General features: G+C 43.2%; 1 protein-coding gene across 6 annotated transcripts in view; it reads left to right on the forward strand.

The window, feature by feature from the left end:
• Positions 1–22,811, forward strand: part of SNTG2 (syntrophin gamma 2) — a 349,056-nt gene that overhangs the window by 218,703 nt on the left and 107,542 nt on the right. For all 6 annotated transcript variants that reach the window (XM_077309803.1, XM_077309812.1, XM_077309826.1 and 3 more), the window contains one exon: positions 14,000–14,127. In XM_077309803.1, the coding sequence (XP_077165918.1) occupies positions 14,000–14,127 (128 nt within the window). The remainder of the gene's footprint in view (positions 1–13,999; positions 14,128–22,811) is intronic.

Raw genomic sequence — 22,811 nt, forward strand, 5'->3', positions numbered from 1 at the left:
GAAGAGAAGATTGTAAATAATACTTTGATAACATGTGTGAATGTGTGAATCTTATTAAGGAGCTTGAAGATGGCAAAGAAGGGTATAGAGAGGGCAAATGTAAGGTGACCAGAATGTAAGGTGACCAGATGCTTTAGGATGCTTAGGGCTGATCCTGCGTTGAGCAGGGGGTTGGACTAGATGGCCTGTATGGCCCCTTCCAACTCTATGATTCTAAGAAAAGTGTGTATCCAACCTTTGCTTGAAGACTGCCAGTGAGACTGCCATTATATTTATATTGAAATTAAAATATATATATTGCAACACTATTTTTACATTCTATGCGTTCTATGAAACTTTTTGTTGCTCCATATAGACCAAATGTTTAATCAAGAACTCCCCCGGTCAATGGTGTCCCACTTTACCAGTGTTAAAATCTGGTCACCTTAGGCAAATGGTAAAGTGATGTCAAGGGAAAGAAATATAACTGAAGGCTTGACATTCAGGCCTGTAGTCAGCTGATAATCCTAGAAGTGGAATAGTTGAAAGAAGAGAAGGAATCATGATATGACAGACGGGCCAGAGAGCAGGCGGCTGTTATGGCAAACAATGGCAAAACAATTTGATGATTTTGAGATGAAGTAAAGGAGATAAATTGAATCAAAGGAGAAGATTGGCTTAAGGATTGGGTACATAGTTACATTTGAAAGGGGCCAAAGAAAACACTCCAGAAAACGACATTCAAAAGAATGTTAAAATAAAATGTATTTTCACAGGAACTGACCAACATTTCTTTTCAAAGTCCAGGTGGAAAAAAAAGTCACTGTTCAGCCACTGTCATACAATTATTGTGCATACAGGAGAAATGCCATGATTGACTGCTATTTAAAGATATTATAAAGTATAGTTGCTGACATTCAGGATGGTTTCTGTCTGCTACAGATGTGCTTTGGGCTTCATAGAAATACTGATTTTTTAGAAGAAGCACAATTATGTGAATGTGACTGTTCTGTAAATACTTCATTTTGCAAGCAAAGCAGATTGAATAACTAGGGAAATTGGAAACAAAGACCACAGACAAATCAATAGAAAAATGTGAATAAAAAGTAAACATCAGACAGTATCATCTGGTTCCTGCTGATAATTTTAACAGAAATTTGGAATAATCAAGTTTCCTTTTGATTCAGGATTCTATGAATAGTTTTGTAGACTGATGCTTTTATTAATATTTTAATTTTCTGATGCAGAATGTATGGTGTTTACCTGAAGAGCTGTATTACTACAGATTATTACTTGGATCCTGCTTAGGATTTCCATGCACTCAAGGAGAGTGGTGGTTTTTGATTATTGTCTCCTCCTACAGCAGCCCCAAATTCTGCTCCCATGGGATGTGGAAACCCCAGTTATATATTGTTGTTCTTGTCAACCATTCAGTCATGTCTGACTCTTGGTGATCCCATGGCAGTGTTTCCCTCAGCCATGCAGTGTTTCCCTCAGCCATGCAATGTTCTGGCTGGTGTCCATCCCAATCACATCCAACTATTGTGACCTTTGTTGGCCTGGTTTCCATTTTCCACTCACCAATCCTAGCATAATTGCATTATCCATTGAGTTGGATCGTATGATATGGCCAAAATAAGTGAGCTGGAGTTTCATAACTTTGCCTAACAATGAGAGAACAGACTTTATGTGCTGTAATAATTCCTTGTTTGTGACTTTTCCTGTCCATGGAACCTGCAGAGGCCTCCTCCAACACAAGAGAATTAATAGATTCTTCTCCTTTTCAATTTTTTCATTGTCCAACTTTCACAGCCATAGGTTGCTATTGGAAATATGATAGATCTAACTAATCTATATTTGGTAGTCAGGCTTATATCCTTGCTTTTCCATGTTTGGTTCAAGCTCATCAGTGCTGAGCAATGCAGAGCAATTCAGTGTTTTATTTCCATACTGCAATGACATCAATTTGTGACCCAAGAAAAATGAATTCTTGAACACCTTCGATTTCTTCACCATCAGTTGTTATTGTGACATGTCTGTTTTTGCAGTGGTCATTATTTTTGTCTTTTTAATGTTTAAGAAATGGCCTCTTTGGGTTTTTTTTTGCTTGCTTCATTGATCTTTGTAATCAGCTGTTCTAGACCTTCCTTTGTCTATGACAGGAGGGTTATGTCATCAGCATACCTCAGATGTGGGGATTCCTCAGAGGATGAAATAAGCTGTGGGGAGATGAGACATCCTAGCAGCCATTCCTGTCAGTCCAGTACAGACCCAGCCATGGAGAAGGCTACTCAGGACCCTGATCTGGGAGTGCCTGCAGACGCTGCTCAGACCAGCTACCAGCCCAACAGATGTGTCTCATCAGGCTAACAGCTCCCCCAAGGCAGATGCAATTTATCACAGGCAACATCTAAGGAGCTGACAGCTTAAAAATGCAGTGCATGACTTTTGGCCAAACATGGGTTGTTTCAAGGCAGCACCCATCCAGGTCTGAGGGAACCTGTAAGGTTCCCTGCAGCCCTGTGGGGTGCAGGGCAGCCAGGAGAAGCATTCACTGCCTGCCTGCCTTTCACAAGCTTCCATGCTATCAAAATCTCACTCTTCCCTCCTCCATGGCCAGAAAGTTTTTGGGGGGAGGGTTGCCAGCTCTGGCTTGGAAAGTACTTGGAGACTTTGGCTGTGGGGTTGGAAGTGGACAGGGACCTCACTGGAGTCTGCTTCTCTGGAGTTCCCTCTTCAGAGCAATTCTGTGCCATGCAGTCCCTCTCCGGAATGACTGCCTTTTTCTGGTAAGAACCGTTGTAATTCTGGGAGATCTCCACATATAACCTGTAGTTTCCTCTACAAGGCAGCCATGTTATCCAGGGGGACTCATCTCTGTGCTCTAGAGAAGAGGTATGGTTCCAAGGGACCCCCAGGTCCCACCTGGTGAGTGGCATCCCCAAGTCTCAGTGGGGTCCATGGCCATAGAGTCCTCTCCAGCTGCCCTTTTTGCCAGGGGAGCTGATCTGTATTGTCTGCACATGTACTAATTCCTGAAAAACCCCAGGCCCCACCTGGAGGTTAGCAACTCCTGGGGTGAGTATATTCCTGGAGGTGTGGAGCTGGTGCCTCAAGATGGCACAGTGCCTCATAGTCTCCCATTCACAGCAGCCCTTTCCGTGCAGGGCTGATCTTTATACTCTGGATATTTGTACTTTGAGATGACATGAATGTTTGTGTGTGTGAAATTCTCCTGGCAGGACCTACACCAGATTAGCAACTGCTGGCTGAGTGCTTTTCCCTGCCTTCTCTGCATCCAGAGAGGGCAGGGTAGGGGTGCAAGGAGGCTCACACTCAAATGCCCCTGTTTTCTCCATGGGGACTGCTGCCTGGAGACCAGTTGTAATTCCTGAAGACCTTGAGGCCTCCCTATGAGGTTAAAAAAAAGCCCCTGTCAATCCCACAAAGTAGAAGCCAAGAAAAAAATTGATAAGTGGCTGTGTGATAAAGTCTAATTATTCAAAATAGACTTTATTGCACAGCCTATTACTGATTCCTTTTCTCAGTTCCGCTGGAGGTTGGCAACCCAGCTGGCTGCACATAGAAGACACATCAAATCCAGCTCTTGAGATTAGAGTCCACCACTCTTTTACCACCACACCACACTGAATCTTAAGATCGAATAGGAAGCAGAGGGAGGAGGATGTCAAAATCTTGAGTTATGCTTTTGCCGTGTGGCCAGCCCCCACGAAGGCCATACTCCAGGTATGTGTCCTATCATCCGGTGCATTCCTCGGTGCACTGGGTCTTGCCTCTAGTATTGCATAAAACGAAGATTCATCACAATAAAAAAGTCAAGCAGAATATGACATAGAGACAAGTAAATATCTTCTGAAAATGCAGATGCATTAAAAACTGAGGACATCATTTGAAACAATAGTATCCTGTGCAGAATTCAGAAAACACTGGCCTTTTCTGCATTGGTGTTTTCCTTTGCTTTCCCAGCATATTCCCAGTGAGCTGTTGTTTTTCCTTCTGTATTTCAGCACCCCCTCCAAGTGGACAAGTGCTGGGGGGGCTTTATCCTATTTGCATTCATTTATCCCATTGCATTAATTGGATCCACCTTTCAGCATTCAGTTCATATTCCATTTGCCCACTTTGAGATTGGTCTTCTCACTCTACCTTCTGGCCTCCACTATTTCTTATTGGCGTAACAGAATTTGGAAAAGTTATAAGAAAATATCTAGTTTGGATAAGGAGAATACAAAGAATAACAAAGAATACAAAGAATAACAGTTTTAAAGGTGGATCTCCATAGCTAAATCAGCATAGGCTGTGCATTAAAATCCACATCAGATTGTAGCAGTAGTCTCCATCCACCTTGCTTTAAATACCGTCACTCCCATTTGGAAGAACAGCTGAGCACTGATATGGTTGTTTTATACACTGAAGTGCTGATGAGTATCAGCACAAATAGAAAATTGATTTACAGAGCAGTGATTCACAACGGCAGTTGCTGTGAATACTTTTGCAACAGCAGTACTGTGAACACAGTCACTCAGATATACACAACCAGCATTTTTACTTGCATCACGTAAAGAAAGCCTGACAGAAAACAAACCCAGAATACTTCACGACAGTGTTAGAACACAGGACCCAACTATATGTGATGTCTCGTGGCCATCACAAGGACGTTGGTGCCAGTTTTAAGTCATTTTAAAACGACAAAAAAACCCTCCCCAAAAAGGCTATTTTGGCACTTGAAAAAAAGTGAGGAGAAATATTATGGGCCTGATTAGGATCAGATCTCATCGCATTTTAAAATTGCTTTAAATTGAGGTGGTGTCTTCACAGCAACCATGAGGACACCACCAGACAGTTTGCCCCCCCCCACACACACACACTTTATACACAAGTGAAAAAAATAAATGAACTGCATTTGTTTTTCTAAGAACATTGGGTAAGCCATTGGAACATGGCCTAGTTAGTAATATATATGTATCTTCTGTGTCCTTACTTTTTGATAAAATTTTCAACCTCCAGATGGGCCCTAGAGATCTCCTGGGATTACAACATATCCAGACGACAGAGTTTAGTTCAGTGGAAAAGATGGCTGCTTTGGAGGATGAAGTAAATGGTCTCATACCCTGCTGAGGTCTTCCCATTTCCTATTTCTTCCTCAGGTTCCACATAAATATTCCAACCTGGAGTTGGTAACCCAACTTTTTGAGCAGTTCTGTGTTTTCAAATGGATATGTATCCTGGCTTATAATATAGCTGTTAATTAGGGAAATTACTTACTCTGCCCCAGCAACTACCAGAGAAATCCGAAACAGAGTTACAATCTTCTAAGTGCAGTGATTTCCTATATGACGAAGGAAGTAAAATCTAAGGAAGTTGTGCTGAAATACAGCTTTCCTAACAGATGTACTGTGCAACTCCAAAATTATTGGTCATGTTTGAATATTTGGCAGATTTTAAAGATCTGATTTACTTTTGTCTGCTCACATTCCATTTGCATAATATCTACAATTAGACGTCTGTTCTTCTTCAGTGCAATACTGTAGTCCCTTACAAACATTAATTTATGTATGAACATGTTGATCATAGTTCTGTCTACTGGCACTGTCCCTAACTTAGATTTATTCAAGGCCCCATTGGGGCCTATAATAAATAAATTCATGTCCTCAGTGTCAATGCCATCTTAAATGCTGAAGGTTAGTGACTCTCCTGATTTGGGGTAGTGTCTTCAGAGTATGAAAAAGAGTTTTGCTAGACCACCAGGCCTGTTTCCTTCAGGGAATACAGGGTGTGACAAAATTTTATGATGAGTCCTCGACTGAGATAGATGTGGTGCTGAAGATATACAGAAATCAGAGTACGAAAAGAGTTTAGGGTGAACCCTAGACCATGACAGGAAGATGACCAGGGGTATAATCTTCCTACCTTTTTATAATATCTGCACAGAGTTTATGGCTTTTTTTTTTTAGAAATAAGTAAACTCCATTCAATAAATGGGGCAGTTGCCAAGAAGACCCCCCTTAGGATTGTTCCTCTATATTTTCTAGCAAACAGTATTCCAGACCCAAGGATTAACACACATGGTATTTCATTTAAGATTGCCACAGGAATATACAACAAAGCTGATAGCGATTGAAAGCTCTGTAGCTTGGATCCATGAGTTTCATGGACACTAGTTAGCCTCTGCTACACAGCAAGCTTCGTCTCTGTTTGCTTATGGCTCACTGAAAACTATGAGAAAGAGGAAATGTGGTCCATGGCAGAGACAATTTATGCTGGAACCTATTCATAGGATCTAAAATTTCAGGAAAGTCTTCTTTGACCCATCTTGACCTGGTCAGTGGATGGGGAAAAAAGAAAAGTCTTGGGAGTAAGGAGGATGATCTCTTGGGTGCTGATTCCATCAAAGCAGACAGCACTCTTAATTCTGCCTTGTGCTGGCCTGCATACTTGAAGTCCTGTAAAAATCTAACTTTCTAAGCCAAGGAGCCTGTATTATATTTAACAACAGATAGGGGATCTATAGAAGGAGAGGCAGAGGATTTGCACTTTACCCTTTTCTTTTGAATTCCCTGCTCAATTTGGTGCTGTGGTAAAGGTATGCTTGTAAATCTTTCTTCTTTTTAATAAATGCTTTATAACTTTTTGACCCTAGTAGTGGTTCTCTGTGCCACATAGAACTACATTGTCTTGGACACCCCGTTTGAAATGGTGCACTAGCAGGACAGGAGAGCAAATGGATATTCCCCTAGCAGTGCACAAGGCAGCAAGCTGTCCCATAGTAACCAGACTCTGGCAAGGCCTCAGAACATGGGAGGGAAGCTAGGAGTCATGATCCTCTAATTGTGTAATTTCAACAAAGGTCAGACGGTATCAATGGATGAACTGAGAAAGTAAAAATCCCCTCCAAGATGTTGTGAAAACCTAGGAGGACATGGTGGAACAGAGCCTGCAGGCAAGATCAGGACTGTTTCAATACACCCTCTAATTGTGGAAAATGAAATATGGGGCTACCAAACTCTTTTCCAAACCACTAGTCCATTGACCAGGATCAGGAGGATTATATTAGCTTTAATTAATGATTACCAAGATGTTAGAAATAAGTAAACAAGAAAGTGGAATTTACATTTCTATAATTTTAATTCCACCTGATTTCCTTGTCTGAATACAAAGGTATTTTTCAAGGATTGGGCCTAAAGTATTTCACAAAGGATAATAGCAAATACAAAATAACAATATAATAAGTGATTGGAAAATATCCACCAGCTTGAGACAATTCCATGAAAATTACATGCAAACTGAGTTGATTACATCCATCCCAGTAAAATATATCTGTTTGGCCTCTAATTTGTGAGATCATAAATCTCGAATCTCTGTACTAAGTAGTTTGTCCTGGCTAACATAAATAATTGTGTTCTTTTCATTCAGCATCCGTTCAGTAAACTGAACATTTCTGTACTTTCAGTGTGTGACTGTGTGTTGCTTTTTCCAGAGACAGCCTTAATTGAAGCTTCAAATTAAATTACTCAGGAGATCTAAGGAGTGTGTTATTTTTTTCCGTGTAGAGCCTCACATTCAAGGAGAGAACTAAAATAGTAACTTGCCCAAGCACTGCAAATCATTTGTCACAGGAACATGAAAAGCTGACAAGCTCTAACCAACTGTGATCCCATTTTTTCTCCTCAAGTACATGGTTGGCACATTACATTAGAAGGATGTCTGATTAGTTCTGCTACTTATACAGGAACTGGTTGCTTGACCCCACTTTGAGCTACTGAGTAGTATCTTCTGATGTGCTCATTGTTTCTCATTTTGTGGCACCACGGCAGTGACTAATATTCTGAAAAGTATGAGCCATTTTTTTAAATGTACATCTTGTGTTCTCCAAGACTGACTAAAGTAGCTTAATAACTGAACACAGGACTAAACCTTTCCAATAGGTCACAAGATTTATGGTAACAGCAAACAACACTACAACCCCAATTCAATGAGATAACTTATACAACCAGACCTTCATTTGTAAATTTAGTGTTAGTGACACCAACTGATGTAAATGTAAGAGAGTTTGACTCTTGTTTTTTGTAATTACAATTGGTCAAGCGCCAAAACAAGGGACAGAAACTCTAGGTGGATCCTGCCTCTATTTTACTGAGCAAAGTTTGAAGCCTTCATCCAGGCTAAGAAGCTTTCTTGCAACTTAGTGGCTCTTCTTCCCATGGAAAAGCCACATAAGTTGGAGGACAAGTCCTTAGGCTGGAGGAAGGCTCCCTGAAGAATTATGTAGAAGTGTAACTGAAAAAGTGTGCTTGTACACAATAGCTTATGCCATGAATAAAATCTTTTTGGTCTTAAAGTTTTCACTGGACTTAAACTTTGTTCTGCTGCTTCAGACCAACATGGTGTCAGGTAGCCCCCCAGTTCCCTTCCATGTCATGTTTGACCAAAGTCACAGAACCCTCTGTGGAGAGTTCTTCAGTTGTTTCCCCCTCCCCTCTTCCACTGTGCTGTCCCAATATCAGAGCCAAATGGCCTCGCAGCTATAGATGTTTAGGCTATCCAGATAGGGTGCTAGCAGCTTGGCTTGGCGAAAACGGAAAATGCCAGCTTTGCTGTTCTCATGACTTAAGCCTCCATTGACAATGAGTATCAAAAATCATGCCAAAATTCCTGACCATGTGTGCAGTTGTTAGTTGCACTCCATCCAGGAGAGGGAGAACCACTTCCTATTCTGGTCTTTTCCTCCCCTAAGTCTTCAAAGGGTTCAACTTCAACTGACTACCCTTGAGCCACCTCACCACAGCTTCAAAACATCTGACCAGATAGTCTGGAGGGTGTCAGGCCATTTGTCTACCAGGAGATAGAACTGGGTATTATATGCATATTGGTAACTCTCAAGCCCATAATTCCAGATCAGCTGGGCAAGAGGGCATATGAAGATGTTAAGTAATGTCAGGGAGAAAACTGCTCCCTGCAGATCCCACACTGGAGTTGGCAGAGATGCAATGGACTCTCCCCAGTTATAATCCTTTGTTCTTGACCATCAGAAAAAGTGGTAACACACGATTGGCTATTCCTCAACATACTTTGGAGAACACTCACTGGACACTAGAAGTGTTCATCTGGACCAGGGCCTGCTTTAGAAACATAAGAGGCTTCAAAGAAGTTTATCTGGCCTCCAGGTTCAAAGAATCAATTAAGATCCTTGGCATCCTACATAGTTAACATATTATATCACTGTATACTAGATTGCAAACCTGTTTTATGGGATAAAACTGATGCTAGGATGCTGCTAGCATGGGGGGGAAGGGAATCTGCAGGCAGGAGGAGCTGTCGGCTGGGAGCTTGAGAGAGTATGGTTTCCCCCCTCCCAGGCATTAGCTGCGAGGGTCAAGTCGGCACCGCGTGGAACGGAGCGATCTTACAGGGGAAGCTGGAGAATAGGGAAGCGTGGGCTGTGGGTTGCGACTTGCCGGAGTCTATGGGAGCAGGAAGCATCCGAGGAAGGGGATAAGCCATAGCGGTGGCAGGGGCTCCAGCTGCGCTTTCCCCCGTTCTGGAGCAGTTGGCATTGGCGAGGTGCATCAGGTGGAGGGAGGGAGTGGCCAGGCAGACTCGCGAGCCCCCAGAGGCAGGACGGTAGAGCTAATGCAAAGGGAACAGGGAGGGGGGAAAGATGGAGGTGGGGAGTGTGGGTGCAGGTAAAGCGGGATCTAGGAGAGGAAGGGAACTTGGAGCAGCATCTCTTTTCCCCATCCGTCAGCTGTTGCCAGTGGCAAGGTGTGCTGGCAGGAGGGAAGGAGTGGGCGGGCAGGCTCCCACACTGTGGGGACTGTGAAGTATCGGCAGAGCCTGGGGACAGTGGAGCTGGCACGGTGGGACGGTTGAGGGCACAAAGGGGACAGGGAGAGTGGAAAGACATAGGAGGGGAGTGTGGGCACGGGCAAAGCAGGATGTAAGCAAGGAAGGACAGAACGTGGAGCAGAGCTAGAAGTGCAGCGTGCTCTTTCCCCTGTCCCACAGCAGTTGGCGATGGCAAGGCAAGCTGGCTGGAGGGAGGAAGTGGATGGGCAGCTTTCCAAGCTGTGCCCACTCTAAAGTGTCAGTGGCGGCCAGGAACCGCGTAAGTAGCGTGGAGGAGCGGTCGAGGACTCAAAGGGTACAGGGAGGGGGAAAATGGAGGAGTGGAAACCGGGCGCGGGTAAATCGGGAGGAGGGGCCCGCACACGGGGCATGGAGAGGTGCACGGGGGAAAGTCCCTCAGAAGACGGGCAGGTGCCTTGGGGAAAGTGGGTGCAAGGCAGGAGAGTCAGAGGAGCACCAGCAGGGTACGGACAGCGGTTCCCAGACTCACCGCCAAGGAAATATAGAGCGCCTCGTCCCGCAAACCGTCTTAGTGGCTTGCCCTGCAGGAAGTGTGCAGTAGTGGTGAGGCAAGCCATAAGTATCCGGCATTCTCAGACAGAGGCGGACGGCGGCAGGGTGGAGGCGCGGTGCAAGGCAGATGCGCTGGCTCTGGCAGCCAGGCTCTGGCAGCCAGGCGCATCCACGAGGAAAGTGGCGATTGGGCAGCAACGGAGGGGGGGGGAGCTGTAGGGGCAAGGCCAATCAGGGTGTGGCCAACTTTGCTGGCTGCATCCTGATTGGCCCTATTCCACCTCGGACACCCCAGACACGCTCCACCCCTGGGGCTGTTTCACAAATAGTAAGAGCAACCATGGATAAGATGTAAAGGAGCCAACTGTATATTTAACATTTCTGTCCCTGTTTTTTATGTATGCTGCTTTATTTATTAATGCCTGACCACTGATAAAGGCAGCACTTTTGAAACGCATCTGGTCAGTGGTGGCATTAGTATGAATGCACACTTGGATTTTAACGAGGCTGTATTCTAAGCCTTGGGTTTTTAATTTTAATAAATATTAATATTTAATTTTACATGTTTTACCCTACAGAGGCTAGAGTACATTCAGTAAATAAATAATAATAAAAATATAATCTCCCTAAAATAATAGAAAAAGAGAAATGCTCCATCATCATGGACAGTATTGGAATGCTGACATCAATGGGAAGCCTTGATTTTTATTCCTTTATTTTAGGGGCTTCACTGTTGTATCCTACACAGAAGTGAATAAATAATCAAATGAACATAAATAGTTCATTAGAGACCTTGGCAGAGTCTGCACTTACTTGAGTGCAAACCTCTCTAGGGTGTAAACTGCACGGAGCTTTTATTCCAACCCCAGATCGATTCAGTCCCTGCCCTCTACACAGAATGCGATTTCCATTTGGATTTGGGGCGGTTTTAATTTTCCTTCTGCAGCAAGAAGGATTGATCCGGAGTGACCCTACCTTTATTGTGCGATATCTCAGACTGCTTTTAAGCCTGAATATATTATAAAATCACATTGTTTTGAATCGGGGCTCTCCTCCGTGGTAGAGGATCCGTGATTGGCTACAGGTGATCATGTGACAAGCCTGCCTCAGAGGAGAAGCCCCTAATTTCTCACTGTCGGCCTTGGATTTTTTTTTTTTTTTGTGCCTTCTTCGTTCCCCCCCCCCCCACCTTCAAGAAAATAAAGGATTTTTTTCCTTCCTCCTCTGACTTCTTTGATCCTCTCCCCCCCCCTTCAAGAAAACAGAGAAAGAGTCTCCATTTGCCTCCCCCCCTCTTCTGAGCCTCCCTAACCACGTGCAGAACACTTTCCTGTTTCAATGGGGAGGGGGGGAGAGGAAGACCCGAGTTCAAAACGATCTGAATTCAACAGGATTGACAATGGAATAAACAAAGTAAGTGCAGACTCTGCCCAGGTCTGCTCAGATTTCTAATCCCATGTATTCAATTAGGCTTGCTGCAATGAAAGAGTACTTAAAAGTGTGCCGTGAAACGTATCAGGATAAAGACTATCTTTAAATCTCTTTGTTTTGTGGCTTTTAAAATGGCCTTTACCATTCTTAGTGAAATGTTTTGATTGCCATGTGTACAATTTTCAAGGATCCTAAGCAACATTATTGTCTGTTTGTTTTATCTCATTCCTTTCCTGTGGCAATGTGAAGAACAATGAACTGTCAGAGATCTTACGTAAAATGTAAAAATGCCTAATTTTTTTGAGCTCTGAAATCTTTCAGTGCACCACATTTCTTCAGTCGTGTTCCCCAACAGTAATTGCAAGCTTTTGAATCTTCATTAGCATAGCTGTAGAACATAGCTGGTAAATGAGTGAGTTAATACGTGCTCCTTCTGTTTGCGGCCCTGTTGCTTCCCTTCATGCTCTGTGTGCACAATACAAAAATGGAATAAATTGATGTTCTAAATGGTCTGTGGCAGCATGCTGACTTGCTTTTGTTTTTATTCAGTGGTTTGTGATTCTTTACAGGTTAATGAGAGTATTTCTTAATTGCTTCTTAGTTGACAAACTTACTAAGTCCTTTGCGGTGGTTTACAGCTTCAGGCTATAGTGGCAATGCTGGAGTTGTTTAAAATTGCCTTCAGCTACAAAGCAAACAGCATTATTTACGTACTCATTACCTGTAAGAGGGGCATTTAAGCAACTGGAGCTACTCATTGAAAGAATGTTTTGACTGAAGAAGCATGAGGGTATTAGGCCATGGCCTTCCATGACCTCTCCAGGACTGATAGATTCAGTTGTGTTCCGGAATCAAAACCAGCAATACCAGAATCCCGTTGTTCATTTATTTGTTACCGCCCTCCTTTGCAGCTCAGAGTGGTTTGCAGGGAACGACCATTTATGCACTGGGAACGTCACTGCCCCATCTTCCGTGCAGGAGCACAAATCCAGGGTGGATGAGGTGCACCGGGCCAAATTCTCCCTCATGTGGGTGCAGGAAGAGGTGGGGCAACCTGCCATGACTAAAACTCCAGCCTGCAGCCTGGCATGAAACCTCCAGTGCATAAACGGTCAACGTGAATCATGTAACAGTGCAATAAAAATTCAATAACTGTATATTAACGATGCAGCAGCATCAACAGTAACAATAAACATAAAATGAGCAACAATAAACATTTTTCAACATTTAACATTATGCCTGCAACCTGCAAATAGGCCTGTCTGAATGGGGGGGGGGGGGCACAATAGATGTTATCACTGATATCAACCAAATGCCTGGCAGAAGAGCTTCATTTTGTAGTGCCTGTGGAACTGTGTTAGCTCCAGTAGGGCCCGAATCTCTTCTGGGAGCTCATTCCATCAGGACGATGGAACAACCTGGCGCTGGTTAATGTTAAATGTGCTTCCTTGGGGGCAGGGATCAGTAGCCAATTGCTGTTGGTCAAATGTAGTGCTCTTTGAAGGGCATAGGCAATGAGGCAGTCTCTCAGGTACATTACCTTCTGGGAATGCTCCCTTTCTTTAAGTCTTCTCATCTTTCTAAAAGTCTGGGGAAATTCTTTGGTAGAAATAATACTGATATTTGTGTATGTCTAGAATAAGACATTGCAATTTTAACTTACACAGCTTTTTGTTTTATAGACATGTGAGATCCACTTTTGCAGAGTATGCATTGTTAAATGTATATTTTTAATCCACAGTTGAGTAAGCGAAGCACGCTGTTAATGTAAATGTAGACTCATGATGTGCATATGAAGACCATTGTTCTAAACAGTTCTTTATATCAAAATACTCAGAAAGTAAATCAATGTCTTGCAGTTGGCAGTGTCCTCTTGTGTTATGTTATTTTTAGTAAATGTGATTTCAAAGAAAAATTCTGTATGTGTAAGCATTATTCCTGTTGTCTATTAGACGTGAGGCTTATGCTTTTAAGTTAAAAGCAGGTTTGCCATTACACAAACATAATGGAAAATCAACTCAGACCACAAATGCTCCAATTTCTAAAAATGATTTATTTGATTTCCTTCCTGCACTCTGAATTTCCTTTAAAAATGGTATTGCTCTTTTTAAACAAAGTACATCTACAAATGCATATTAATTTATTTGCAGTTTTGAAAAAAAAAAAAAAACAGTCCAATCGACTGTTATTTCTCATTTATTCTGTACAGGCACCATCATCACCTTCTTCACCCATAGCTAATGAACCAAAATATGAAAAGCGTTGGTTGGACACCTTATCTGTTCCTTTGTCAATGGCTCGAATCTCAAGATACAAAACTGGAACAAATAAATTAAGGTTTGTAATTCTGAACTGGAAGTATTAGGTCGCCTAGCGGATGTTTTTGTTGTTGTTTCTTTTCACAGTAACTTTTTCGGTTGTTGACAAGCATTGTAGAAGTCTTCTGGTTAAAGCAAGCAGGAGAAAGGTCTTCCCCTCATTTTATGAATAATAAATAATAAGAGTTGGGTTTTGCACCTCACTTTTAACTGCCTGAAGGAGTCTCAAAACAGCTTACAATTATCTTCCCTTCCTCTCCCCACAACAGACACCCTGTGAGGTGGGTGAGGCTGAGAGACCTTTGACAACTGCTCAGTCAGAACAGCACTAACAGGACTGTGACGAGCCCAAGGCCACCCAGCTGGTTGCATGTGGAGGAGTGGAGAATCAAACCCGATTTGCCAGATTAGAAACTGCACCTCTTATTTTACAGCACTAGGGTATGTTTAAGGTTTTAATGTTGGTTTTAATATTGTAATCTTGACTTGTTGTAAGCTGCCATGAGCTGGCTTTTCTGGGAGCGGCGGGTTAGAAACCGAAGGAATAAATAAAATAAATAAACCGCTACACCACACTGCTTCTGCAGTATATAACAAATGCATCATAATACAATTTGTCCTAAGTTAATATATGGAAAACTAGGCTGCTGCCTTTGGCGGTTGGGAAATCTAGCAAAGGTGTGGTCAATTTGCTTATATTTCTAGCCTTCCCCATCCTGATGGCTTGGGGTACACAACAATAATCCTATAACTTATATATGTCAACCTGATTAAACCTGTTTAAAACAATGATTCGGAATGAATGATATATTTGTACAAGCTTGGTTTTTATTTATTTTCCCCTTATAATTACGGCCCTCAGGCCATATATTATGGCACTCTGGAGAGGGCTGCTGTGGTACAAGTCCAGGACTGACTTGATAATGCGAAAGAAGCCATTTGGTATATTGTTATTGGTATTCTAGAAGAGGGGTAGTCAACCTGTGGTCCTCCAGATGTCCATGGACTACAATTCCCATGAGCCCCTGCCTGTGTTTGCTAGCAGGGGCTTGTGGGAATTGTAGTCCACGAACATCTGGAGGACCACAGGTTGACTTACCCCTGTTCTAGAATGCAAACTGCTATGCTATTGATTCATGTGCTTTGAAGAGGATAGAGGAATGGATCCAGCCAATTTATTTAGTAACAAAAAAGGAGGGATACTCTTTTGACTTGCAAAAAGACTACTCTGGAGGTCATGAGACCTGTATAGATAAATGCTATGTGAAATAGTATCTGTAATGAAGATGATAACTGGGCAAGATGGAGTTCAAAATGCTGACTAGATCCAACCCAATAATAATCTATTAAAATTAGTTTTAAAAAATCACCGGAGCTATCAGTCAGGTTTTTGGCCATTAATAGAAGCATAATACTGGGCTAAGCAAGCCATCAGTCTGAGTCAAGATTTTCCCCCCCACAGAAGTGTCACATTTGTTTTATTCTGCTGTGAGCATGGAGACTTTTCTTGATTTATCATAACTATGTCAGCCAAGTCCAGAAATGATACTATGATGATTGCTTGGATCTTTGTGAGGATTTTCTTAATCATTCATCCTTTGGATTCATTTAAAACGTATAATCTTTTAGCTGACTTAAAAGAAATGGGTGTGGCTGGACCTTTATAGGACCTTTATTTGTTTGTTCTATGTTTTGATGCAGCTATAAATGCTTCATCTACTGTGGAAAATTCCTGTAGGAGTATGTGTGTGGGAAGGCGCTTTTAAATTCTTCCACTCCCCTATGTTTTTGCTGCTAAAACACTGTTTTGTATATATATTATTTTGCTCTATCAGTTCATGTAAGCATCTGAATAGCCAAAGGCTATTTATATAAGGTGGTTAAAAAAAAGGATTATAGACTAACACTACCCAGATCAATATTTTGAAGATTTTCAGGAGTTTTTTGAAAGATACTGTATAAATCATAGAAAAGAATAAGAAGTGTTTTCCCTGTAGAAGACTGAAGTAAAAGAAGAATTTTGAGTCTTGATTTGCTGGAATCCAACCAGTGCTATGAAATGATCTGTATCCTGCAGTAAACTTCATTTTCTCTGTTTCATGTTACAGTGCGATTTGTGCCTTAATGTTTTTAACATCTCTGGAATGTTAGATATGGGGGAAAAGAGAAGCAGGAGCAAAGTTGAGGTGACCTTGAGTAAAAATTGGGGTAACTGTATTGAGAATTTTTGCTTTAGGGCATTCATGATTTCCCAGAACTCGGCAATACAAGTCCAGTTTGTTCTGATCTAGCTAGGCATTTTCTCAAGACTTTTGTTCCTTTAAGTGGTCAGTCATGAGATTTTATATAAGAAAGGGTGCATATATGACACGTAAGGTGTAAAGAACATTTGTTGTGCTTTAATACATAAGAAATTATAATAAAAATGAGAACCTATGCGTATTTTCATTGCTTTGCAAATGGTTAAAAATAAAATCACTGAAGTGAGAGAAAAGTCTGATTTACCCCTTCATTAACTATGCCTTTCATTCTTGGAAATAACTTCTAGAAGAACAGCTTTTTGAGCAACAACTCTAAAGAAAAAGCTGGTATATATAAAGACTTGCATATGGCACCGATTGTTTGGCAGTTATTAGAGGGCACTTCACTCTGTGGATGCTAATCCACTGGAGGTCCCTGGCCCCAAAGAAGCATGCCTGGCTTTGACCAGGATGGCATGAGCTCCCAGGAGAGCCGAGGGCCCTAATGGAGCTATAAGAGTTCCACAGGGCCTGTAAAACAGAGCTCTTTTGCCAGGTCTTTCATTGAGGCCAGAGCTAAGAACAATGGGGGACCCTCCTCAGGCTATGTAGTAACATCCAGCATACCTCACCCTGGGGGGTGGATGGCTGCAGGGATGGGGGCACGCATTATACCACCAATCTTGTTTTATCCTCTTTAACTGTGTTTGTTGTTCTGTTATGGGATGGGGTTTTTTAATGAGCCTCTTGTGGCGCAGAGTGGTAAGGCAGCCGTCTGAAAGTTTTGCCCATGAGGCTGGGAGTTCAATCCCAGCAGCCGGCTCAAGGTTGACTCAGCCTTCCAGCCTTCCGAGGTCGGTAAAATGAGTACCCAGCTTGCTGGGGGGTAAACGGTAATAACTGGGGAAGGCACTGGCAAACCACCCCGTATTGAGTCTGCCATGAAAACGCTAGAGGGCGTCACCCCAAGGGTCAGACATGACTCGGTGCTTGCACAGGGGATACCTTTACCTTTATGGGTGATTTTATGTTGTACCCCGCCACGAGTCTCCAGAGAGTGGTGGGCTAAAAATCTAATCTAAGAAATAAATAAAATATAAATAAATAGAGTATATGTTGTTGGTCATAAAAGTAGCATATCTACGAATACTATCCCCTTTAGATTTAGATGTCATCAAAAGATTGGGTATACTTATTAGAGCAATTAAATAGATGATTTCAAATGAAGTTGAGAGGGCATTTCTTTAGACTGCTTATCTGATCTAATCCATTCCAAAGGATTTCTCATGGACAGTCCAATCAAGTTTCAGCCTGAAAATCAACAAAGATATTTAGATATAGTTCTGAAAGAGCCTGGGTGACTAAGCTGACTCCAGAAGTATGTATTTACAGAGACACACAGAACATTTCTAACTGTGTATATCATTTTTTTTTCTTTCTGCAGTATCAGGGTGGGGGGAACAGCTGAAGTGGGAGGAGAATTATTCTCTTTCTACACCTGATATTCTGCTCTACTGAAATTCTTACTGGAGGAGCTTTATGTAAGTTCCAGGAGTTGGGTGGGATAGAACCCTCAAAAGAATGGAACTGGGTAAATCCACTCATCTGTACACCGCCCGTGGCGCCGCGGGCGCCACGGACTAAATAAAACAGTAAGGGGTTCTGGGGCGGGATGTGTCCGGGATGAGGAAGGGTCCGGATTGGACCCTTCCTCATGACAGACAACCGGAGGGACCAAACGGCAGGCGCGAAGCGCCTGCCGATTGGTCCCTCCGATTCCCAGCCCCAGCAACTGCGAGCCGCGCTCAGCGCGGCTCGCAGTTGCTCCCGGCCTGACGCGGTGAGAGGCGCGAAGCGTCTCTCGCCGCGTCAGGCCGGCCCCCAAGGAAGCCCCCGCCGCAAACACAACACAAGACTCCAGCCGCCGAGAAGCTGCAGAAAAAAAAAACACCCCCGGAGGAGCCTTTCGCCGCTAGCGCGACGAGAGGCAGCAGAAAAAAATTAACCCTGTAGGAGCCTTTCGCAGCTCCAAGCCGGCGCGCTGACGAGAGGCAGCAGAAAAAAATTAACCCTGTAGGAGCCTTTCGCAGCTCCAAGCAGCAGAAAAAAAAAACCCTGTAGGAGCCTTTCGCAGCTCCAAGCAGCAGAAAAAAAAACCTCTGTAGGAGCTCCAAGCCGGCACGCCCACGAGAGCTAGCAGAAAAAAAAAAACCCTGTAGGAGCTCCAAGCCGGCACACCCACGAGAGGCAGCAGAAAAAAATTAACCCTGTAGGAGCCTTTCGCAGCTCCAAGCCGGCACGCCCATGAGAGCTAGCAGAAAAAAAAACAAACCCTGTAGGAGCCTTTCGCAGCTCCAAGCAGCAGAAAAAAAAAACCTTTAGGAGCCTTTCGCAGCTCCAAGCAGCAGAAAAAAAATCCCTGTAGGAGCCTTTCCCAGCTCCAAGCCGGCACGCCCAGGAGAGCTAGCAGAAAAAAAAAAAACCCTGTAGGAGCCTTTCCCAGCTCCAAGCAGCAGAAAAAAATTAACCCTGTAGGAGCCTTTCGCAGCTCCAAGCAGCAGAAAAAAATTAACCCTGTAGGAGCCTTTCACAGCTCCAAGCAGCAGAAAAAAAAAAACCCTGTAGGAGCTCCAAGCCGGCACGCCCACGAGAGCTAGCAGAAAAAAATTAACCCTGTAGGAGCCTTTCGCAGCTCCAAGCAGCAGAAAAAAATTAACCCTGTAGGAGCCTTTCGCAGCTCCAAGCAGCAGGAAAAAAAAACCCTGTAGGAGCCTTTCGCAGCTCCAAGCCGGCACGCCCATGAGAGCTAGCAGAAAAAAAAACAAACCCTGTAGGAGCCTTTCGCAGCTCCAAGCAGCAGAAAAAAAAAACCTTTAGGAGCCTTTCGCAGCTCCAAGCAGCAGAAAAAAAATCCCTGTAGGAGCCTTTCCCAGCTCCAAGCCGGCACGCCCAGGAGAGCTAGCAGAAAAAAAAAAAACCCTGTAGGAGCCTTTCCCAGCTCCAAGCAGCAGAAAAAAATTAACCCTGTAGGAGCCTTTCGCAGCTCCAAGCCGGCGCGCCCACGAGAGGCGGCAGAAAAAAAAAACCCCTGGAGGAGCCTGTCGCCGCTTCAAGCCGGCGCCCTGGGAGCCCCGGCAGCCGCGTACAGTGCTGCTGCTGGCGGCTCCCTGCCCTCATGGCCCCAGAACACAATGGAGCCGCCGGGAAAGCCGCAGAAGAACAAAAAAATGCAGAGGAGCCACCGCAGCCCAGTGCACCACACCTGGTGCTCCTCGGCAAAAACTACGAGACGCCGAGGAGCCGCCGCCCGCCTCCTCTTTCAGGTAGCCTGTCCCTCGCCTGCCGCTCGCTCTGGTCCCCACCTGCTAGCGCCCATTGTCTTCTTCATACAATGGGCTTTTTTACTAGTTCTAAATGTTTTTTTAATTAATATTATCAAGATCTCAAGAAATGGGTATGTTTTTTTGATATTTTGCATCATGGCACATGAAAAGAGTAATCCAGATTTTTTCCTAGAGTTCCACATAAGATAATAAACAGTCTAAAATGACTCTGATAGTCATTTTTCTCAGTCATTTTTTCTCATTCTGCTGCTTGATTCCTGCACGCAGCAGTGATTGTCTGTCCTCAAGTTATGAACTATCTGATCCTGAGTGCTTCTCTATCTTTGCTGTTCATATCAATTTTCTTAAAAACTAGATCATGTCAGTATTTTCAACACAATTTATTATAGTATCTTGTTGAACTTTCCTGACATGTTTTTCACAGATATATATTATGATAATGCAGGCATGTATTGTAGCCTAAAAACCCCCAGTACAGTTTCAGAATGATTGTAGAGAATATTCACATAATTTCAATGTTATTTGCTCAGTGTTATTACATACTTAAATAGGAGAATAATGCTTTTATAAATAAGTTCAAATGTTATTACAGCTATATTCCCTTCAAAATATTCCTCTTCTTGGTTTTCCAGTCTCTTTATGTGGTACTTAATGATTTTAAATGTACACAACTTCATTTCATGTCTATAATTAAAGGAGCAGCTTTATATTGAGATAGTCCTGCAAAATTAGCAGCTAGCAAAGGAACAAAATTGGAGGACTGTAAATTATATTCCTTTCTGAATAATTACTAGGAGTATTATGTTCTCTTTGGAAACTTTTTCTAAGTTGAATAAGGCCCATAACAGGAAACTCAACCCTATATATATGGTCAAGACAGATGAATATTCTATATACATCTTCTTCCTCTCAGAACTTCATCACATAATTAACAGCAGAGAAGGAAGCAAAGCCATACTAAAGCAAGGCTACAATGCTGAAATAATTAATAGCTAAGCCAACAAGGAAGCTTAGTTTTTTTGCTGATTGTAATTTTGCAGCTGCACAGAACTTGAGTTTATATATCCTAATCAGTATTGATCAAACAGAACTGATTCATGGCAGAAAGAAAGACATGAGAAGAAGATTCCAACAGGGGTTCCCTAAAGTTACTCCAAGACAGCTTGGTGAGCACCCCAGCCCCACCAGATAATTGGAAATCAGAGTTTTCATTTAAAGTGATGATGAGGTAGGCATTTTGTTATGAGAGATATTTCATGAGGTAGGTGTTGGGTGAGGGAGCCCATCTCTATCCAGAAAAGCCACTCATTCTCCCACCCAAGTGCCAAGAGTGTAACCCATAGGCCACATGATGGATAATCCAGAGACAGAAAGAGGAATGTGCAGATATGCAGGGGGACAACAGGAGGTTAGGCTCCTCCCGTGCTTTTTGCACAGATGATGGGCAGACTTGATGCTGCAGAAGAAGTGGGTGGCCAGGTGCCGGCAGGTCTCCAGCAAGGTCTTCATTCCAAGTGTGGCTGCATCCCAGGTGGCCCTGACAGTGCTTCCCAGCCACAGAGCATCCACTCGGTGAAGCGTCTGCACCATGCAGTCAGTGCCATGGAGGCACTTAGTCTTCACTGCTTTCCTTATGAAGGAGAATGGTTGGCCAACCACAATAATAATCTTTTCAATGAGGCAAGTTACTGCTTCCTGGGTCTTCCACATAGCCCTTCTGGGTGGTACCGACAGTGCCATCATGGAGGGTGACCTGCCTTGAAGTCCCACCTAAGGCACCCTGATTATGGGGAGACTTTCTTGGTGAGACTTCCTGCTCCCACCCAACTTCTCTCTGCTGAGAGGGAGTGGGCCTCTTCTTTCTCCCACTAGCCACACTCTTTTATTTGCTGGCAACATTCCATGGTTCACCCTTTGCAGATGCCTGGAGAGGATGGAGGAGGACAAGTGTTGAGGTGTTGCGCCCCATAAGATGTGAGCATGGCACAACAGGTATTCTGCCACATAGGAGTCACTGGAAAAGATCAAGAAATATTTCCAAAGTGTGGGCTGGAAATGATGCCCCAGGACTGGAGAAAATGTGAGGACAAACTGCTGGTTTCTGACCCTCAACTGGGAGGGGCCATGAAGGGGTGTACTGGAGGCAGCAGCAGCAGCACTGTTGTCTGTGATGGTGCCAAAGAGTCACCTGCTGGCCTTTACATAGTGTTAATTATTCTTTGATTGTGGAGAGCCCCAGAGACAGACCAGGGGAAGGAGGCTCTGAGACCTAGGGTTTCCTCCAAGAATTGCCAGGAGCTGATCCATGGCAGCCCTTTTAACCACCTTACCAAGAAACACAAGATGCAAGACTGGATGGCAGTAGTCCATGTTCAGCCACTGGTTTCTTCAGCAAAGGTCAGACCACCACCCCCTTAAGCACCCTAGGAACTGCCTGGATTACAGGGAGAGATTTATAATATCCTTAAGTGGGCCTCCTATCCGTTGGTCTCCCAGTTCGAGTAACCAAGATGGACAGGGGTCCAGGGGCAGGTGGTTGCCCTGACTAACCCCAGCAACCTGTCCTGTGTATGCTGGTACATACCCATCTCTATATTTGAATGTACATTTTAAAAAAACTTTTTATAAGTAACTTTGAATTTACATTTCATGAAGTTTCTAGTTAATTGAATCCTGTAAAAATTAAATGGATCTTATAGTCTACCTGATAGAGAAGGACCATTATATGTAGATTAAAAATAAAATATTGATATGGTTTCATTCCTCTGAGATGATGCTTGTTGTTGGCTTTTAACTAGCAGAATAATAAGTACAGCTCAAAACACAAACTCTGAATTAATACCAGTTTTCCCCTAATTTATTGGTTGACCGGAGCATTGATACACAGTAATAGTAATCTGAATATGCCTTATGCTTGTCATACTGATTTATGTTATTTTTCATTAACTGGCCTTTATTCATGCAGAAAGTTTAATATCTTACATAGAAGATATAGCTTCCATAAAACAGTTCAGGTGTCAAACTATTCAAAACTATTATGCATGGAGTAAGGAGATGATAATAAGAGAAGCTGTGCATTTAGATGCAATGGAACAAGCAGAAATACTTAGGACTGGCAT

The sequence above is a fragment of the Paroedura picta genome, chromosome 1, assembly GCF_049243985.1.
Source record: "Paroedura picta isolate Pp20150507F chromosome 1, Ppicta_v3.0, whole genome shotgun sequence".
In the NCBI taxonomy this organism is placed as follows: domain Eukaryota; kingdom Metazoa; phylum Chordata; class Lepidosauria; order Squamata; family Gekkonidae; genus Paroedura; species Paroedura picta.